General features: G+C 43.8%; 1 protein-coding gene across 1 annotated transcript in view; it reads left to right on the forward strand.

The window, feature by feature from the left end:
• GORASP2 (golgi reassembly stacking protein 2) overlaps positions 1-18,509 on the forward strand; it is a 36,711-nt gene extending 18,202 nt beyond the window's left edge. The window contains exons 2-10 of the mRNA XM_062187790.1: positions 2,456-2,536; positions 5,634-5,837; positions 6,310-6,396; positions 8,226-8,356; positions 10,151-10,283; positions 12,361-12,484; positions 14,844-14,930; positions 15,956-16,066; positions 17,389-18,509. Of these exons, the coding sequence (XP_062043774.1) occupies positions 2,456-2,536; positions 5,634-5,837; positions 6,310-6,396; positions 8,226-8,356; positions 10,151-10,283; positions 12,361-12,484; positions 14,844-14,930; positions 15,956-16,066; positions 17,389-17,729 (1,299 nt within the window). The 3' untranslated portion in view covers positions 17,730-18,509. The remainder of the gene's footprint in view (positions 1-2,455; positions 2,537-5,633; positions 5,838-6,309; positions 6,397-8,225; positions 8,357-10,150; positions 10,284-12,360; positions 12,485-14,843; positions 14,931-15,955; positions 16,067-17,388) is intronic.
• Positions 18,510-18,934: the final 425 nt, after the last annotated feature.

Below are 18,934 nucleotides of genomic sequence, written 5' to 3' on the forward strand. Positions count from 1 at the left end.
ATATGTAGACTTTTTAATTAAGATGGTTTGAAGGAAATAGAAGATAAATTAACAATCAAGAGATCTCATTGGTGATAGAAAGTATTACCATGGTAATCTGATGCTTGGGAGATTAGGTGCCTAAGAAATTCTTGTCAGTGTGTAATATTGCAGGAGATATTTGCCCGTGTGGGGGTTTAGTTTGTTGTGTTGTAGATCTTATTTTCTATGCTGTGAAACAGGAAATTTCCTTTAAGTGTGCTGGAATCAGAGCATTTCCTAGCGCTCCCCCTGCTGGTTTCCTACCAGTAATTGAGTTGCCTAGTTGTCATAACTGCTGGTGCTAATGATGGAAATAAATATGAGAAAGAAACTAATTTCAAGGTCCATTAGAAGCAAAGGAAAAAAATCAATGTTTGTTCCAAATGAAGTGGAAAAATAGAGTTAGGGAAAGGATTAAGTTTATTTATTTTAGAGTTCAAATTTAGCTATTGATTCCTTTTTGAGTTACAGGAAGAATACTTCTGATGGCATTGGAAACTTTCCATTTCAAACAGACAGTTTAAACTTTATAACTTGGGGGTGGCATGATGCCAATCAGTGTGTAGAGTCAACTTTCTAAATCGGTGGTGATATTGCAAAAGTGCTTTGAACTAAAAGGTAAACTTTTGGCAAACTCAGTGGAGAATTCTGAAATTGATTGATGAAATATTTGGAGTCTAGAAAGAATGCTATGAGCGGTCATTTGGAAACCTTCAGGTTAATGAGAAACCTCATTCCTAGGGAGGGAGGGCGAGCTCCTAGAGATCTGTACTATTTTCCCCCTTCCAAATCTAACTGATAGCCACCTTATGTAAGATAGGCATTTCATACCTATTTAATTGATTGCTGCCTAGTACATCTGACTCTTTCCCAGCTGTCTGACCTGACCTCACTTTTCTTTTTTTGAAAAATTATAGGTTCTTTTAAGTTCTTAAAACTTAACAATTTTAACATTTTGCCACAGTCACTTCAAATATAGATAATATAAACATATACATATAAATATACATATACAGTATTTTTTCCTTGAAAACAGATATTAATGTCACAGAGTGAGGGATTCTTGACAATAATCATAACTTCACATTTCTTATAACTGCAGGCAGCCACCATTCAACTTTCAGAGTTGCTGTTTGAGGAGGAATCTGTGTGCTCTTTTGGATTATAGGCATTTTATTTGATAATATATAGAATAGGAAATAATAGAAATAATTTAAGAAAACTGAGTATGAGGAAACTAAATAATAGCTACTGATTATTTTTGTTAAAAACGAATACCTCTAAATAATTCATCCTTTTGATATTGCACCTATTTAATTTACAAAAATGATGCAGTCCCAAATTTTTAGGGAACATACATAAAACGAGGTCAGAGACTTTTAATAAGTTAAACATTGATCCAGCTGGGTAGTGGACAACTATTCTTTGCTTTGACAAAAGAAGAAAATCTAGTTTTACCTCTTGAGGATGATCACCACATAATTAGATTTAAAATAAATAAAAGGTGACATTAATCCAAGAAAAAATAAATAGTTCTGATTAACATTGGTACTATAGGGATACATTCTGAGAACATTCTGGAAAACATTAAGATGATTTGTGTAAGTATCTCCAGCTTTATGAGCTCATGATTATGAGTCTTACTTGCATAGCTTCAGAATTGTTATTAGAACCGTTGAGACTATTACAGGAAATCAGCCTACAAGTATCACTGCATACTTCTTGTTTTTGTAAGGTAATTTTGAATTACTTAGTAAATCAAGAAGATTAAAAATTCCTTAGACTACTTTGGAACAGGAAGTACAATGTAGATTATGTTTGCTTTTCAGCTTGTTGTTACATCTCTTCTATTACTAACTATAACTATAAATTTTGATAGTTAATTTTATTTTTGATAGTTAATTTTAACCCATTTCACTCTTCCCCTTAGAACCTTATATGAGGGTACTTCAAAAAGTTTGTGGAAAATTTAATTAAAACCTCATTTTCTACCCTCGTACTTCCATTATAACCCTTAACCTGTTTGATCTTGTATTACAATGTTGGATGGCCGTGTGTCCATCTCCCTTGAAGCTTTGTAACTGAGCAATGCCTTGATTATAGTCAAGGAAGAAATGCTTAAATGTGTCACTTGTAATGATGAACTGTCCGCCATGACATCTGCTACTGGCTGCGAGGAATGGCTGCTTCGCCCAAAGAGGAGGAAGTGCTGTGGCAATGGAACCATAAAGGGAAAGAGCTGAACAGAAAGAATGGCTAGAATTCAGGAAGCTGGAAGGGCCTTATCTGGGAGAGATGAGAAATGAGAGAACTGAAGTGCACCGATATGTTACTATCAATGGAGTCTGATTTTACTAAGAGTTAACTATTGAATGAAGCTTACAATTTCTAATTAAGATTTGCATTTCTCACATTTGACATTTTCTTCTTACAGGTACAAGAAAATTCTCCAGGACATAGAGCTGGACTGGAGCCTTTCTTCGATTTTATTGTTTCTATTAATGGTTCGAGATTAGTAAGTTAATAATTTTGTACTTTTGCTTATAGTATTTGGTCATCTCCTGAAAATGTAGTTTTCCAGATTATCAGGAATGGATGTTTATTAATTCATGCTTATTAATAAATGCTTATTAATTAATGAATAATGATTCATTAATAGACATTACCCATATATAGAATATGTTGTCAGTTTGTAGAAATTATTGCCTTAGTAAACATTCAAATGCCAAATCAAGAATACTGTATGGGGGCTGGCACTGTGACACAGAGGGTTAAAGCCCTGGCCTGAAGCGCCGCCATCCCATGTGGGCGCCGTTTCTAGTCCCGGCTGCTCCTCTTCCAATCCAGCGCTCTGCTGTGGCCTGGGAAAGAAGTAGAAGATGGCTCAGGTCTTTAGGTCCCTGCACCCACATGGGAGACCCAGAAGAGGCTCCTGACTCCTAGCTTCGGATCAGCTCAGCTCTGGCCATTGTGGCTGTCTGGGGAGTGAACCAGTGAATGGAAGACCTCTCTCTCTGTAACTCTGCCTTTCAAATAAATAAAATAAAACTTTAAAAAAAAAGAATACTGTATATCACATTGCAGTGATTTTCTTAGGGGAGTGGAATCAGTGGAGACTTTTATATGTTAAATCTTTCATTTTGAGGGCTGCCACTGTGGTGTAGCAGGTAAGGCCACCGCCACCTGAAGCGCTGGTATCCCATATGGGCACCAGTTTGAGTCCTGGCTGCTCCACTTCTGATCCAGCTCTCTGCTATGGCCTGGGAAAGCAGCAGAAGATGGCCCAAGTCCTCGGGCCTCTGTACCCATATGGGAGACCTGGAGGAAGCTCCTGGCTCCTGGCTTCAGATTGGCACTTCTCTGGCCATTGCGGCCATTTGAGGAGTAAACCGTGGGATGGAAAACCTCTCTCTCTCTCTCTGCCTCTGCCTCTCTGTAACTCTGCCTTTCAAATAAGTAAACGAATCTTTAAAAAAATTCATTTTTATAAGCAGAGAGAAATAATTAAGATGGAAAAGATTATTCTTTTAAAAATTGATTGATTTGAAAGGCACAGTTAGAGAGAGAGAGATCTCTCATCCATTGGTGCCCTTCCCAAAGGGCTGGTCCAGGCTGAAGCTAGGAGCCCAGAACCGTGTTCAGGTCTCCCGTGTGTGGGTGTCAGGGGCCCAAGAGCTTAGGCAGTCTTCTGCTGCTTTCCCAGGTGCATTAGCAGCTGGATAAGAAGTGGAGCAGCCAGGACTCAAACCAGCGCTCATAGGGGATGCCAGTGTTGTAGGTAGAGGTTTAACTCCACCACAATGCCAACCCAGAAAAATTGATTTTTAAAGATTTCAGATTCAGGGCTGGCGCTATGGCTCACTTTTTTAATCCTCCACCTGTGGCGCTGGCCTCCCATATGGGCGCCGAGTTCTAGTCCCGGTTGCTCCTCTTCCAGTCCAGCTCTGCTGTGCCCTGGGGAGGGGGCGGGGCAGTGGAGGATGGCCCAGGTGCTTGGGCCCCTGCACCTGCATGGGAAACCAGGAGGAAGCACTTGGCTTCTGGCTTCAGATTGGTGCAGCGCCAGCCATGGCGGCCATTTGGGGAGTGAACCAATGGAGGGAAGACCTTTCTCTGTCTCGCTCTCTCTCACTGTCTGTAACTCTACCTTGTCCAAAAAAAAAAAAATTTGATTTTGTAGCTTGTTGACAAATGAATTAGGAAAGACTATTGTCAAATAACTTGTCAGTTTTCTTGGAGCTAAGCTTCATGATATACATAATTTTATTAGAACCATACAGAGAGATGTGCTCTCTAAGTAAAAAATTAAAACTACTTTTTATAATTGTTTTCAGATGACCCATTGTGAAGTACTATAGGAAAGAAATTCTTGTGATAATAGCCACATGGTTGGTTAATTTTTTTTTCTTAGCAGTCTTTTTGTTCATTTTTATCAACATTCTCTGACATACTGGCCTTTATTCACTATATAAGTTTACTCATTAACTATTTAATTAAACACACATTGCTTCTGTTTTCCTTCCAGCTACTAATAAATAATGAAATATATATTTAGAAGTAGAATCCAAAATTAAACTTTAACTTGGCTAGTGTTGTAGATTTTAAAATCTAAGTCATGGTGCCTTTGTTAGTAATGTGACTTTTTTTTAAAGGATTTATTTATTTATTTGAAAGTCAGAGTTACAGAGAGAGAGGTCTTGCATCCGCTGATTCACTCCCTAGTTGACTGCAATGGCTGGAGCTGTGCTGATCTGAAGGCAGGAGCCAGGAGCCAGGAGCTTCTTCTGGGTCTCCAACATGGGTGCAGGGACCCAAGCACTTGGGCCATCTTCTGCTTTCCCTGGCCACAGCAGAGAGCTGGATGGGAAGTGGAGCATCCAGGACTAGAACTGGCACCCATATGGGATGCCAGCACTGCAGGCGGCAGCTCTACCCATTACGCCACTGCGTCGGCCCCAGTAATGTAACTTCTTATGGTGTATTTTGTTTTAAGCCCTTGATATCTTTAAATAATTAGTTGCAAATTGCATCAGCCATAGTCAGCTATTAGAAAACGGTCACATTGGGATGGGCATTTGGCACAGTGGTTCAGGTTGCCATTTGGGATGCTTGATCCCCTATTGGAGTGTCTGGTTCAAGTTCTGGCTACTGTGCTTCTGATTCCGTTTCCTGCTAGTGTGCACCCTAGGAGGCAGCAGATGATGGCTTAAGTACTTGGGTCCTAGCCACTCACATGGGACATCCAGACTGACTTCTGTTCACGTGACTTCAGCCTAACCCAGCCTTGACTTCTGTGGGCATTTGGGGAATGACAGCCAATGGAAAATATCTGTCTCTGTCTCCCCCTCTCTCTGTCTTTCCGCCTTTAAGATAGAATGAAAATAAATACATGTTTTTTCAAAATATAATTTTAGAAGTCAGTTTTAAGCTGTTGCTAACATAAGTTGTTCTTAGTTTCTTTTTTAATGTGAAAGAACACTTGACTGTGAATCCTGTTGAATGTTTTAAGTATGTTGATTATTTATATTACTCTTATAAGGGCTATAGGACACTGGGTACAGTTCACATTAAGTTTTTCATTATTAAGGAGTATGATTTCTGTGTGTTTACAGAATAAAGACAATGACACTCTAAAGGATCTACTGAAAGCGAATGTTGAAAAGCCTGTAAAAATGCTTATCTATAGCAGCAAAACCCTGGAGCTGCGAGAGACCTCAGTCACCCCAAGCAACATGTGGGGTGGCCAGGGCTTGCTGGGAGTGAGCATTCGTTTCTGCAGCTTTGATGGGGCAAATGAAAACGTTTGGCATGTGCTAGTAAGTATCAGCGGTCAACTGTTACTTGTAGTTTAGGAAGTGGTGTAGGGAGGTTACTTACCTGTGGTTATCTGCAGCTTGGTGAGATTGGGAGAGTGTTATTATTAGGCTCTTTTTAGTTTCTGAAAAATAGCATGTATTGCTTTTTAAATATGGATTAATTTTAAAAAGAAAAAAAACTTGAGGAGGTAAAGCAGGAATAGAAGCATTAGAACTATACTTCTAATGATTTATCCGTTGGAAGTATCCGTTAAAACTGCTGCTACAGAAATTTTAAAATCTTTATAAAGTATTATATACTTTTTATGCTTGGAAGTTTGAAATATGTATATTCTGTTGTTTTTACATCTGACATCTCTAATGAGACAGACATAATGGAGTTTTTTAATTCACTATAGTTAAGTACTGTGAATGTAAAAATTTGAAGATTATTTTCTTTATATAATTTGGGATATGTTTTGTGTCATCCTAGGAAGTAGAATCAAATTCTCCTGCAGCACTGGCAGGTCTTAGACCTCATAGCGATTACATCATTGGAGCAGATACAGTCATGAATGAGGTAATGAGTGTGTTTATGAATAGTGAGAATTGAATGACATTGTCTCATTGATATTTAAGTTCAGAAGGCTATTTGCATACTTTGCATTTAGAATTTAAATTTCATTCTTTACTGATCAAGATAGCTTATACCTAGATATCCTTTTTTTTTTTTTTTTTTTTTTTTTTTTTTTTGACAGGCAGAGTGGACAGTGAGAGAGACAGAGAGAAAGGTCTTCCTTTTTGCTGTTGGTTCACCCTCCAATGGCCGCCGCGGCTGGCGCGCTGTGGCCGGCGCACCGCGCTGATCCGATAGCAGGAGCCAGGTGCTTCTCCTGGTCTCCCATGGGGTGCAGGGCCCAAGCACTTGAGCCATCCTCCACTGCACTCCCTGACCACAGCAGAGATCTGGCCTGGAAGAGGGGCAACCGGGACAGAACCTGCGCCCCGACCGGGACTAGAACCCGGTGTGCCGACGCCGCAAAGCGGAGGATTAGCCTAGTGAGCCGCGGCGCCGGCTTAGATATCCTATTAAATGGAGCATCTTGGGGGTGGGGCTCTTAAAAGTATAGCTGGGAGGAAAAATGTATGACAGTCGCACACTTTTTGAATATGGTATACGGAAATCTCTTTCATACCTGAAGACTGAATCAAAATCCTTATTTAGGTCATTGTTTATTTTCCCTTTCCCATTTTTGATTTTTTTCTTTTTTGATAGGGAGAGACACAGAGAGATCTTCCATCCGCTGATTCACTCCCCCCGGCTGACACCAGGAGCCCGAAACTCCAACTCAGTCTCCCATATGGGTGGCAGGGACCCAAGTACTTGGGCCATTATTTACTGCCTTCCCAAGTACATTAGCAGGGAGCTGGATGGGAAGCAGAACAACCAATACTGAAACCATCACTCTCTTATGGGATGCTGGTGTCAGGCAGCTGCTTAACCTGCTGCACCACAATTTTGCTTTTTAAGGTGACAAATTAGCTTACCCATCTTAGTTAAATCCTTTTCTTCATCTGTTAGCCAGTGGAAATGTACAAGAGTATTTCAAAACAATTCCTGGAAAATGGAATTAAAAGATGCTTTTTGGGTGCAAAATATTTAGAAATCCATGCAGTTTTTTTCATAATACACGTTTTCTAGCAACTTTTTGAAGCTATTGCTAAATCACAAATGAGAAAAGTGAGGTGCCCAGATAACTAAGTCCAATAATGGTAAAGCAGAATATGTTGAACTTGGGTATAGAAGAGTTTTACCAAGAATGCTGGTAGGTCTCATGTAGTTGGGCCTGAGGCCTTGCACATAATACATCTGCTTGATTAATGTATTGAATTAAACCTTACTGGCATTAAGGGTTTTCACAAATGATTCCCATCTCTGGGGTAGGGCTTAGAGTATTTATTTAAATAAATAAAGTTTCCAGGTGATTCTGTTGATAACCAGGTGAAAGATTCACTGTTTTGAAGTATGCTAACGAGGGGCCTGCACTGTGGTGTAGCAGGTAAAGCCGCCTCCCCAGTGCTGGCATCCCATATCGCACTAGTTTGAGACCCGGCTGTTCCACTTCCGATCCAGCTCTCTGCTATGGCCTGGGAAAGCAGTAGAGGATGGCCCAAGTCCTTGGACCCCTGCCTCCGCATGGGAGACTTGGAAGAAGCTTCTGCCTCCTGACTTCAGATCGGTGCAGCTCCAGTCATTGTGGCCAATTGGGGAGTGAACCAGCAGATGGAAAACCTCCCTTTGCCTTTGCCTCTCCTTCTCTCTCTGTATAACTTTCAAATAAATAAAAAATCCTAAAAAATAAAGTATACTAACGTGACAACTTTGTTCTCTTTGTGGTGCTTTTGTAGTCTGAGGATCTGTTCAGCCTGATTGAGACACATGAAGCCAAGCCCCTAAAGCTTTATGTGTACAACACAGACACTGACAACTGTCGAGAAGTGATTATCACACCGAATTCTGCATGGGGTGGAGAAGGCAGGTAAGGTCACTTTTAAGACACTTATGACTGTTTGAATTTACCAGATTGTGTGGAAAAAAATTTTTTTAAAGATTTGTTTTTTTATTTGAAAGACAGAATTTCAGAGAGACAGAGAGAGACAAAGAAAGACCATTCACTGGTTCTCTCTCCAAATGGCCACAACGGCTGGGGCTGGGCCACGCTGAAGCCAGGAGCCCTGAGCTTCTTCCGGGTCTCCCACGTGGGTGCAGGGGCCATCCTCCATTGCTTTCCAGACACATTAGCAGGGAGCCAGATCAGAAGTGCAGCAGTTGGGACATGAACTGGTGCCCAAATGGGATGCTGGCGCTGCAGGCGGCACTTTACTCGCTACACCACAGTGCCAGCCCAATGTAGTAAACATTTATTGCATTTATTTAGAAATAAGTTATTGGTTAATTATAATAGTCCTCTTGAGAAAAGGATAGAGCTGACCTACAATGCTGAAACTAGTACCTCATTTTCTTCAGGCAATATGGTGTATATACTGTAGTCATTTTCCTTACTGATCTTAGAGCTAACAGCATTTTGCACAATCTTAGAAAAGCCTAGGAATTGGGAATTTCTCCAATGTTTTCTGAAATATCCAATCCTTGGTGAGAGAAGAGTGATGTAGTTACTATAGGAGGGAAGCCTCTATTTGCTCAGTGTCTTTGCCCACAAGCTGATTCTGTTACTACTGAATTCTCACTTGTAATTTGAGAAAAATAAGATGGAGGTGTCATCTACAAATTGGCCTGTCTGGGGCAGCACTTGATCATGTTATCGCTGCCTTGTCCAACTGTGTCAATTTAAGCACACAGAAATAAGATCTTCCTAAGACATTCAGAATTGGTTCTGTTCAGAGAAACTGCCTCATATAAACTAAATTGGCAAGGAAACTGCTGTATTTATTTGAATGTCAAATTTTCAGCTTACAATAGAAAAATGCTCCATTTCCAGTTAGAAGAATCTGTAGTTCTAGTTAGGACCATAAGAGTGCTTGCTGAGCATGGAGGCAAAGTACAAGGAGAAGATTCTGTGGAGAGTGAAGTCTGATAGGAAAGAGCGTCATTTTTAATTACCAACTAAATACCACTGCAGTCTTGTTCTTTCCTGGCCTTATGTCAATTACTCCTTTTCTTGGGAGAACAGTTTTCCTTTTGGTGTGGTTCGTGTCATTGGTTGGCCAGCCATTGCACACCAGCTCATACAGCTGAGGCTGCCTCTGGCCAAACATTTGGTGCTCCTGTGCCTCTTTTATTCCTTATTACAAGGCCTACCACTTTTTACTCATTATTACATCATTTTTTCTCTTAACTTCATTCCTGGGTTACCTTTAGTTTACAGCAGAGCATGTACCATTACCTCAAGTACCTGTTCCACTGCTACTTAGTTACTTTGATTAATAAGCACCTCATTTTAAACTACCTCTGTGGTGGCTCAAGTACTTGGATTCCTGCAATCTACTTGGATTGGGTTCCTGGCTCCTGGCTTTAGCCAACTGTTATAGACTTCTGAAGAGGGAATCAGGAGATGGGAGATCTCTTTATTGGGGCAGACAGACTGTAAACAAATATACATACATCATGTTGGATGGTGATAGAAACTTGAAGAAAAACAAGAAGTAAGGGTAGCATCACTGATGGAGGGAAGGGTGCTTTTCCATACAGGATAAACAGAAGAGACCTCTGATAAGATGACATTATTTGAAAGCATGGAAGTGTGTGTGTTTATATTTTAAAACCTCAGAGAAATTCAAGCTATAATTGACATAAGAAACAAATGTTTTCATAGCCTGGGATGTGGCATTGGATATGGTTATTTGCATCGAATACCCACACGTCCATTTGAAGAAGGCAAGAAAATCTCTCTTCCAGGACAAATGACTGGTACACCTATTACTCCTCTTAAGGATGGGTTTACGGAGGTAAGATAACTTCCTGATTTAATCTTAAAGTTTCCACCAAAGCAGGCCAAGTGTGTCAGTGTATATGGTAGCAGCGTTAACTGAGATAGGGCCAATGATGAATTTGAGGTTCTTGTAAGATATCCACATGCTTAGATATATGAATCAGCATTCCACTAAACAAATGAAGTCGTCTTAGTTTTCCTATCATTTCTAAGACTTGATGATGCCCTGGGCAAGAGAGCCTGGTTGGCCTGGCTGAGGCCATGAGTCACTCCCTTGGTTTGGCCAGGGCAAGCACCCTGATTGACAGTCCCACTAGCACTGCTAGGAAAGAGTACGGGCTAGAGATGAAGATTTGGGAATTATCAACAAAGCAAAGATGATTTAACCCAATGGGTATTGGTAAACATTGTCTAGGGATTGGGCCTGTGTGGATCAGAGGATTGAGATCAAACTCTTGAAAATCTGCATGGGAAGAAAAAGGGAATTCAACAAAGGAAAACTGGGAGATGTCCAGAGAACAAAGCTTCTAGAAAAGGGGCATCATCAGCCCTCAGGTGCTGTCGAGAGGTTAGGTGAGAGAAGTGGAAACATGATGTCCTGGGCAAGAGCGTTTCCAAGTGCGTGGTGGATAAGGTGATGCTTAGCTGGTGTTGTTTTCAGAAACTTGAGGAAGCAGGAAGAGCTCACTACTTGAGCAGGCTTGGGGGGTTTTAAATGGTTCTTATCCCAGTATAGTTAAGTCTTGTCTTCACAATTAAGTAAAAACTGCCCCCAAAGAAAATGCTGCTCCTGTAAAGACAGGGCTGCTGCCATTGTCATTTTGTGGCACGCTCTGGCCATCCCTGGTTCTAGAGGAAGTGAAGGGCGGCTACTCACCTCTCCTCACTCTCCATCCTTTCCCCACTGATGGCTCATGGCCAGACCAGTGTAGTTACTTTGTTCCAATTCCAACCACCATGTCCACTCCCCTCCACCCCCACCCAGTGTGTGAGCCTCTGGGAAGTCTGAGAAGACCAGAGGGTGCAATGGCTGCTAGGGAAAGGGCCACAATGCAAGTTAGGTTGGAATGTAGCTGAGGCCTCCAGGGCTGGCAGAAGTTGGAGTGCTTAGAAGTAAAAGCACGCATCTGTAGAGTGTAGACTACAGTGTACCATATAGACTCCTTTTTGCCCCTGAAAAGTAGAGATCTGGATGCCACATTTAGTCATTGATAAGAAAAGTTTGAATGGATTCTTCAGGCTGGATATCTTGAGAAACTTCTAAGAAATCCATCATGATATTGAGATTTCCAGCTGTTTCTTTCAGGAGCAATGATAGTTAAAACTAGCTGAGAATTCGGAGAGAAGAGTAGAGTAGAGTTCAGGGGTTGGGTAAAATGGTTTCTGGGTGACTAAGAAGTAGTAGACAGTCTCCTGGTGTGGAAGTAGCTAGAGCAGAGTGTGGAATGGGCAAAAAGCCACGTGTGCAGACACGGGAAGTGACAGGATGGAAACGTGTGGCCAGGGGTCGGCCCCTGGGGTATCTGAATCAAGAAGGGCTTTCTTGAAAGTGGGCACCGTGGGCACCACATAAAACCTGGCGGCTGCTCTGTGAGCCCAGTGTGCTCCTCCAGGGCAGCTGAGAGCCTGTTTTTCTTTTCTTTTTTTTTTTTTGTTTTTTGGTTTTTGTTTGTTTGTTTGTTTTGTTTGTTTTTGGTTTTTTTTTTGTTTTTGACAGGCAGAGTGGATAGTGAGAGAGAGACAGAGAGAAAGGTCTTCCTTTTTGCCGTTGGTTCACCCTCCAGTGGCCGCTGTGGCCGGCGCATTGTGCTGATCCGAAGCCAGGAGCCAGGTGCTTCTCCTGGTCTCCCATGCAGGTGCAGGGCCCAAGGACTTGGGCCATCCTCCACTGCCTTCCCGGGCCATAGCAGAGAGCTGGCCTGGAAGAGGAGCAACCGGGATAGAATCCGGCACCCCGACCGGGACTAGAACCCAGTGTGCCGGCGCCGCAAGGGGGAGGATTAGCCTGTTAAGCCACGGCGCCGGTCCTTTTCTTTTCTTTTTAAAAAGCTGAAGTAATTTTCTTTCTTTTTATCCCTCCCTTTCCTTGAAAGGTCCAGCTGTCTTCAGTTCATCCCCCATCTTTGTCACCCCCTGGAACCACAGGAATTGAACAGGGTCTCTCTGGACTTGCTGTTAGCTCGACTCCGCCGGCCGTCAGCAGTGTTCTCAGTACAGGTGTGTAGAAAACGTGTGCTCTTTTCCGTTGGCTGTTTGCCTAGAGTTGTGGTAGCTCATGCCAGTGCACCTTGAACGCTGCATGTGCTGCCTGCTGACAGGTTGTGTCTGTGGAAGCTTGGACTCATCACCACTGCACACACCCGGGGCCAAAGCTTGAAGCCTTTTTGTGTGCGTCAGACCTTCAGCTTCTCTAGCTTACACAGTTTGTAGAGACAGGACTCTGCTTTAAGTTCTTCTAATTGCTCTGTTTACACAGCACATGTTTGTCTGTTTCCTAAGTGGTAGGCCCTGCAGATGCAAAAGTGAGCTGGCAAACATAAGTCTGTCTCCCTTCTTTTCTTTATTCCTTGTTCTATCTAGTTTAACCGTTTTTGTTTGTTTTAGTGGGTTCTTAAAAAAAGTTTTGCTGAGATATAATTTATATATCTTAGAATTTCACACAGGGTATGCAGTTCAATGACTTTTAGTATATTTGCAAAGTTGTACAACCACCAACTCAGTCACTTTTAGAATGGTTGATTACCCCAAAAGAAGCCCTGTAGCCATTACCATTCACTCTGTGTTTTCCCCAGTCTTCTAGACCTATACACTCACTAATCTACTTTCTATCTGGATTTGCCTATCTGGGCATTTCATGTAATATATGTGGTCTTTTGTGGCTGACTTCTTTCACTTAGCATGTTTTCAAGGCTGATTTTAATTAATTTCATTTTTCTACTTCAATTATGGGACTTGCAGAAATATAAAAATATGTTTTAGGTAATGACATTTTTAGAAAATGGTTTATTGTTTTGAAGTGGCAGTATTCAGTGTGATCTTTTTGGTAAACCCCTCATACCCTGTGTCCCCTCCCTTGATGGAGTTTTGTACAAAGAACCATTATACATACATACATACATATACATTAAACATGAGTTTTATTGATTTGACATCTTTCTTCTTTCCTTTTCTTCATTAGAATATAAATTTACTGAAAATTGTGATTTCTGGTTTTTTCCACCATGAAGTTCTTTAGTGCCTCAATCAGTGTCTGATATATAGTGGAAGCTCCCAGTGACTTGAGGGAGTGAAAGTACCAACTGTCCATCCAACCCCTTTGAGAAGCTGATGAAAGCAAAGAACCCATTTTCCAAAAGCCGTTGTACACAATTTTAGGAGCTTCACAGGCCCTATTAAGCCCTCTCGTGGGTCCTATGTTTAGAATTCCAAGCCTAGAATTAGTCAGTTGTTTTTGAGACTATGAGTGTTTAAGAATGAAAAAAAAACTTACATGAAAGATTTTATTAGGAAATAAAATTTGCTAGTCAATGTAAGCTGCTTTCATTTTCTTAAAACTGAGATTTGAAGAGAAATATATAAAAATAGAACATTGCTGTCATATGTGACCATGTGACAAAGCACACAGCATCCAGCAGTTTGGTACAAAATAGAGAACACCTCTGATGTTTGAATGAAACACTTCACTCTGAGGTCAGTGGAGACCTTCCCCCTCCCTCTATGTTCATCCCTCTGATTTCTACAGAAAACTACATACATGAATACACACAAGACTGCAAATGATGGATTCGTCCTTTGAGGCTCAGTTTATGCTGCCATCATATTTGAGCGCAGCCCTATTGAATTGGGGCTGCTGCTTTAAATTTGCAATTCAATGTGATCCCGAAGTTGGGGCTTCTACATGTGCTCCTAAGGGTTGCTTATGTGCAGTTACAGTTAATGAATACCCAGGTGCCCTTCAGCTTTGAGTGGCCGACTTTTAATTGAATACCTTAGATACTGTCCCAGAGTTCTAGGAGTATTTATTATTATGATCTCAAGCTAACGTCAGTACAAGTGGAAACGTGGTGGACCTCTGAGAAGGAGCGCAGAAGCCAAGTTGTTCTCTCCCTCTCTTGGGGCCCAGGTGCTCCTCCAGACTGTCCATGTCACTGCCCTCTTTCACAGACCATCACTCACTGGCTGACAAAACACAGTTCCCAGCAGCCGCTGGTGTTTGCGGCCTCTTACTCCAGGAGCCCAGTAGAGTTTGATGACTCGGAACCCTTGTGTCCCATTTTCGAATTTCTAAGACAGTTTTCTCATCCAGCGCTGCTTGGGTCAGGTGTAAGCTTAGCAGGGGGAGGCATTGCACACTCTCCTGCCCTCTTGGCCCAGGCTCTGATTCAGGGCCTAGGACAGAGTTGGAGGATCAGCTATGAAGTGAAGCTGTGGCGAAGTCCGTGGTACAGCCAGGAATTGGGACAGAGATGGTCTCACCATGGAGGGGAGGGGACTGAAGGTTCCTAGTATAAATAGTCTGTTCATTTTGTGTCAACTGAATTTTTTAGTTAAAGAAATCATTGTGCTTTTCCTTTAGGTGTACCAACAGTTCCGTTATTGCCCGCACAAGTAAACCAGTCCCTCACTTCTGTGCCACCGATAAACCCAGCTACTACATTACCAAGTAAGCAGCGGGACTGGAGATGGGTGCAGTATCAGTCTTAGTAATGTTTGCATCTTAAACAACAATGAAAGCATTTTACACCTATGTGGTGACTTTTTATGTCTTTTAATCTCATTTTTTCTCTGCAATAACATTGTGATGAGTGAAAACAAATGGCAACTCTCTTAATGAAACAAGATACTAGTTACCAGCTAGTTAGCTGCTGAGCCTAAGGCTCCTTATCCCCAGCTCACCACTCCCCCACCCCCAAGCCCTACAATGCAGCATAAACTGGGAGTGTGTAAAAGTCCCTCCTGTAGCCCCTCCACAGTTAGGGCTTTCTGGTGTGAGTAAACCTTATGTCTAGAAAGAGCACACCTTCCTTGGGTCCTCAGTAGCTGTAACATTACATTTTTGTATATTTCTCTTAATATTCCCTGAAAGACCAAGACTCTATATCCAGCTGATAATGATCAAATGTTATTTGAGTGATCAAATATATGTAAATTGTGAGGACCTTCGATTGTATGGCTAGAGATGTCATTATGCAGACCTAGTAAGCCATGCGCCAAATGTGTACACGGAATAGGGAGGCCAGCGTGGTAGAGTGTTGACATGTGAGGAATTTAGGTGACAGGTGTATGTGGGCTCTTTCTGCTACTTTTGCAACTGTAAGCCAGCAGTTATTTCAGAAGGACACTAGAGTTTCAGAGAGACTGTAACCCTCGGCCATCAGAGGAAAATTCGGTTCCCTTTGCCACCGTATTTGCTAGAATAAGTCAGCCTCTCCCCGAGAGCAGTCAGGACATCACGTTCTTGGTGCAGAGCGTCAGGAGTGTTGGTCACTTGGTTTCACTTTGCTGACTTAGCCAGCTAGTCACTTAGCTACAGATAGAGACCCCAGAGAGTTCTGCGGTTCCTAACCTGCGCATTCAGGGCACTGGGAACTGTCACTTTGAAGTGGATAGCATGTGTCTGGGGTACCAAGGGGTTTCTTTGGCGCAGATGAAGTGATGTGCCTTTGTTCTATCCTGCCCTCTACGCAGGTCTCATGCCTCTACCAGCCGGACTGCCCAACCTCCCCAGCCTCCCCAACCTCAACCTCCCCGCGCCGCACATCCTGCCAGGCGTTGGCTTCCCCAAGCTCTCGAACCCGGGTATGTTGCCGGTCTTCCCCTCCTAGGACTCTCACTAATAAAAAGCTGCGTTCAGGAAAGCCAGTCCTCTAGTTCAGTTTTTTCCAGAAAGGGCAAATCAATTTAACGCTTTTCCCCTGCTTCAAATAAATAGGAATGTTTCTTGCTGAAAAACCTTTTTTAAAAAGATGAAGAAGAATGTGCTTTTCTGCGTCTCCCCTGCCTGGCTGCCTCTCCCCTTCTGCCTGCCTGCGGACAGCTCAGGCACCTCAGGGCCTGCACAGAATTTCTCCTGCTGCGGTGTGGGAGGTGGCTGCCCCTAGGCAGAGGTGGGGCCTGTTTTGCATAGCCTTGCCCACCTCCCCCCTCAACACCGCAGGTCTATCCTCGCTGCACCAGAAAGTCGAGGTAATTGATTCATACTCCCCATTCTTGACTGTTTCATAATGCTCACAGTAAGAACTGGAGAGGTGTTAGCTGGCACTCAGTGTGGCCACGTTCGGCCTTCACACACTGCGGAAAGCGAGGCGGCAGTGACCCACACTCTGCTCCCACGGTTAATGATTCCCCACATGGCCTTCACCTTTGACGGGCTGACTTTGGATTGACTCTCCGTAGTCTGGTGCACGCGGTCGCCGTCTGTTTCTAGAGTATAACTGGCCCTCTACTTGTCACGCCGTCTGTGTGGACTCGGCAGCCAGCTTGAACTGCCGTCTGTTGTCTCGATGGCCCGTCCTTTGGTTTGCACTCGTGTGCGTGGCTCCTCCTCCGTCCCTCTCCAGTTTGAGAGGTCCTAAGGGCAGGAGGCTGGCAGCAGCCCACAGCCCGTCCTGAAGCCCTGTATCATAACTTGCCTTTGCTTTGTGCCTTGAGTAACACTCTTTTCCTTTAGTCTGCATTTTAGTCATCAGAATAAACCCGCCTACTTACTACCGGAGGCTAGTAGCTAAGGGGGGGCTAACAGGCCGCATCCCAGCCCCTTGGGTCGCAAGGGAGGGTTGGCTCACACCTCCCTCCTCCGTGGTACGGGGGGCGGGGGTGGGGAGGCTCACACCCCCCCCACATCCAGCTGTATCGGGCCTGGGTGGGTTCCCGGCCATCCTGACTGGGCGATGGGTCTCCCCTGGGGGCCGGCTGAGCTGCTCAGGAACTTGGCCCTGACCACTGCTGTCTCAGGGGGTGTTGAACTCCCATGGCCTCCAAGCAGAGACAAACAAAGGTTGTGGACTGCACTGTCTCTCCTTGGCCTCGATTTCTGTTGAGATGCAAGTAAGAGTTTGTGACACTGTGGGCTGCTCTTAGAGTGCCAGGAGGACTTACCGTGTGTGCCGTTTCTGTCCTAGGTCTGCCACCTCTTCCTTCCTTGCCTCCCCGCAACCTAGCTGGCATTGCACCTCTCCCCGTGCCATCCGAGTTCCTCCCGTCCTTCCCTTTGGTTCCAGAGGGCCCTTCCGCAGCCAGCTCGGGGGAGCTGCTGTCTTCCCTCCCGCCCACCGGTGACCCGCCCTCCGACCCCGTCACGACTACTGCAAAGGCAGACGTTGCCGCCTCACTCACTGTGGATGGGACACCCCCTGCTTCCAAGGCCCCCACCACTGTTGAGGACAGAGTCAGCGACTCCACCCCAGCCAGCGAGAAGCCGGGTTCCGCGGTCACGGATGCAAATGCTCCTGAGTCACCTTAACTTTGAACCGTTCGTCGGCATTGGCGTGGTGTATTTATTTAACCACGGGAGCGTGTCTGGAAAAGCAGACTGTCATTAATTTCATACTAGTTTGTACCTATCTGTAGGCGTCCTGTAAATAATTATAAGGGGAAACTAAGCGAGAGGACATGGGCTTGGGTCCTGCCAGGTTGGGGGGAGGCTTGTGGCCTGGGGAGGGAAATGGCGGAAAGTGCTTGTATTTTAAACAACCAAAAAGAATTGGGAGGGTGGCCCGCTGCCAGGCTTCCTCTGCCGCTGCCGGGGTGTGCATCTCTGGGGACGGTGATGGCGAGGTGTGCACTAGGTTCCCGGTCCCTTGCTGCTCCTCCCACGAGGAAATGAAGTGCACTCACGCAGCATTTCTGGTGTGTTGTAAAGCGCTGGCGAGAACGCAGACCACCCCACTGAGCTGTAAAAGGAGAAGATCTCTACCTTTGGTCTCTGTGAGTCACATCTCTACAAAGGTCTACACAGAAATGCCAACTGAGGATGTCTGTTAGAGTTCCACAGTGTGCACTACTAATTGAACATCTTTTTACGCAGCCTATACACAGATCCTTGTTTTGAGCTCTCAAAATTACTCAGACAACATTTTGTAACTGCTGCTGTTGCTTTATACGTACACACATAAAATGGCATTTACGAAAGAAATAAAGGGAATGTTGCACAGTTTCAAGCCAGAAGGTGGCACTTTGTGGCTACTTCTAGTTTAGCTCTACTGGGAAAGCATCGATACAGCAATAAATGACAGTAATTTTACTCTTCGTGTGTTGCACTAAGTCACAGCTTGTCGTTGCCACATGTGCACTTGCTGCTCTCCAGTATGTCACACATCTTTTACGTTCTCATGTCTGATGTTTGCTTTCTTAGAAGTTTTCTGAGACATGGAAAGTTAACTGGAACTGATTTATGGAATGAAATTAAATGCCTCTTCTTTCCTTGTTTTTGAAGTAAGATGAAAGGTTCATGGGTTCTTGGCCAGGGCCAGTGTGAAGACGCTCACTTCCTGCCGTGACGGATGGTGCCGAGGGACAGCATCTAACTCGCCTCTGACCAGCCTGCTGGAAACTGGCCCACAGCAGCCCGGCGCTACCAGCGGGGCCCGGCATTGGCCAGTTTTGGGGCTAACTCCATTTCTAGAGCCATACTTGTCCTTAAAGCTAGCGATAAAAAGCTCCCATTCT

The sequence above is a fragment of the Lepus europaeus genome, chromosome 1 (genome assembly GCF_033115175.1).
Source record: "Lepus europaeus isolate LE1 chromosome 1, mLepTim1.pri, whole genome shotgun sequence".
Classification (NCBI taxonomy): domain Eukaryota; kingdom Metazoa; phylum Chordata; class Mammalia; order Lagomorpha; family Leporidae; genus Lepus; species Lepus europaeus.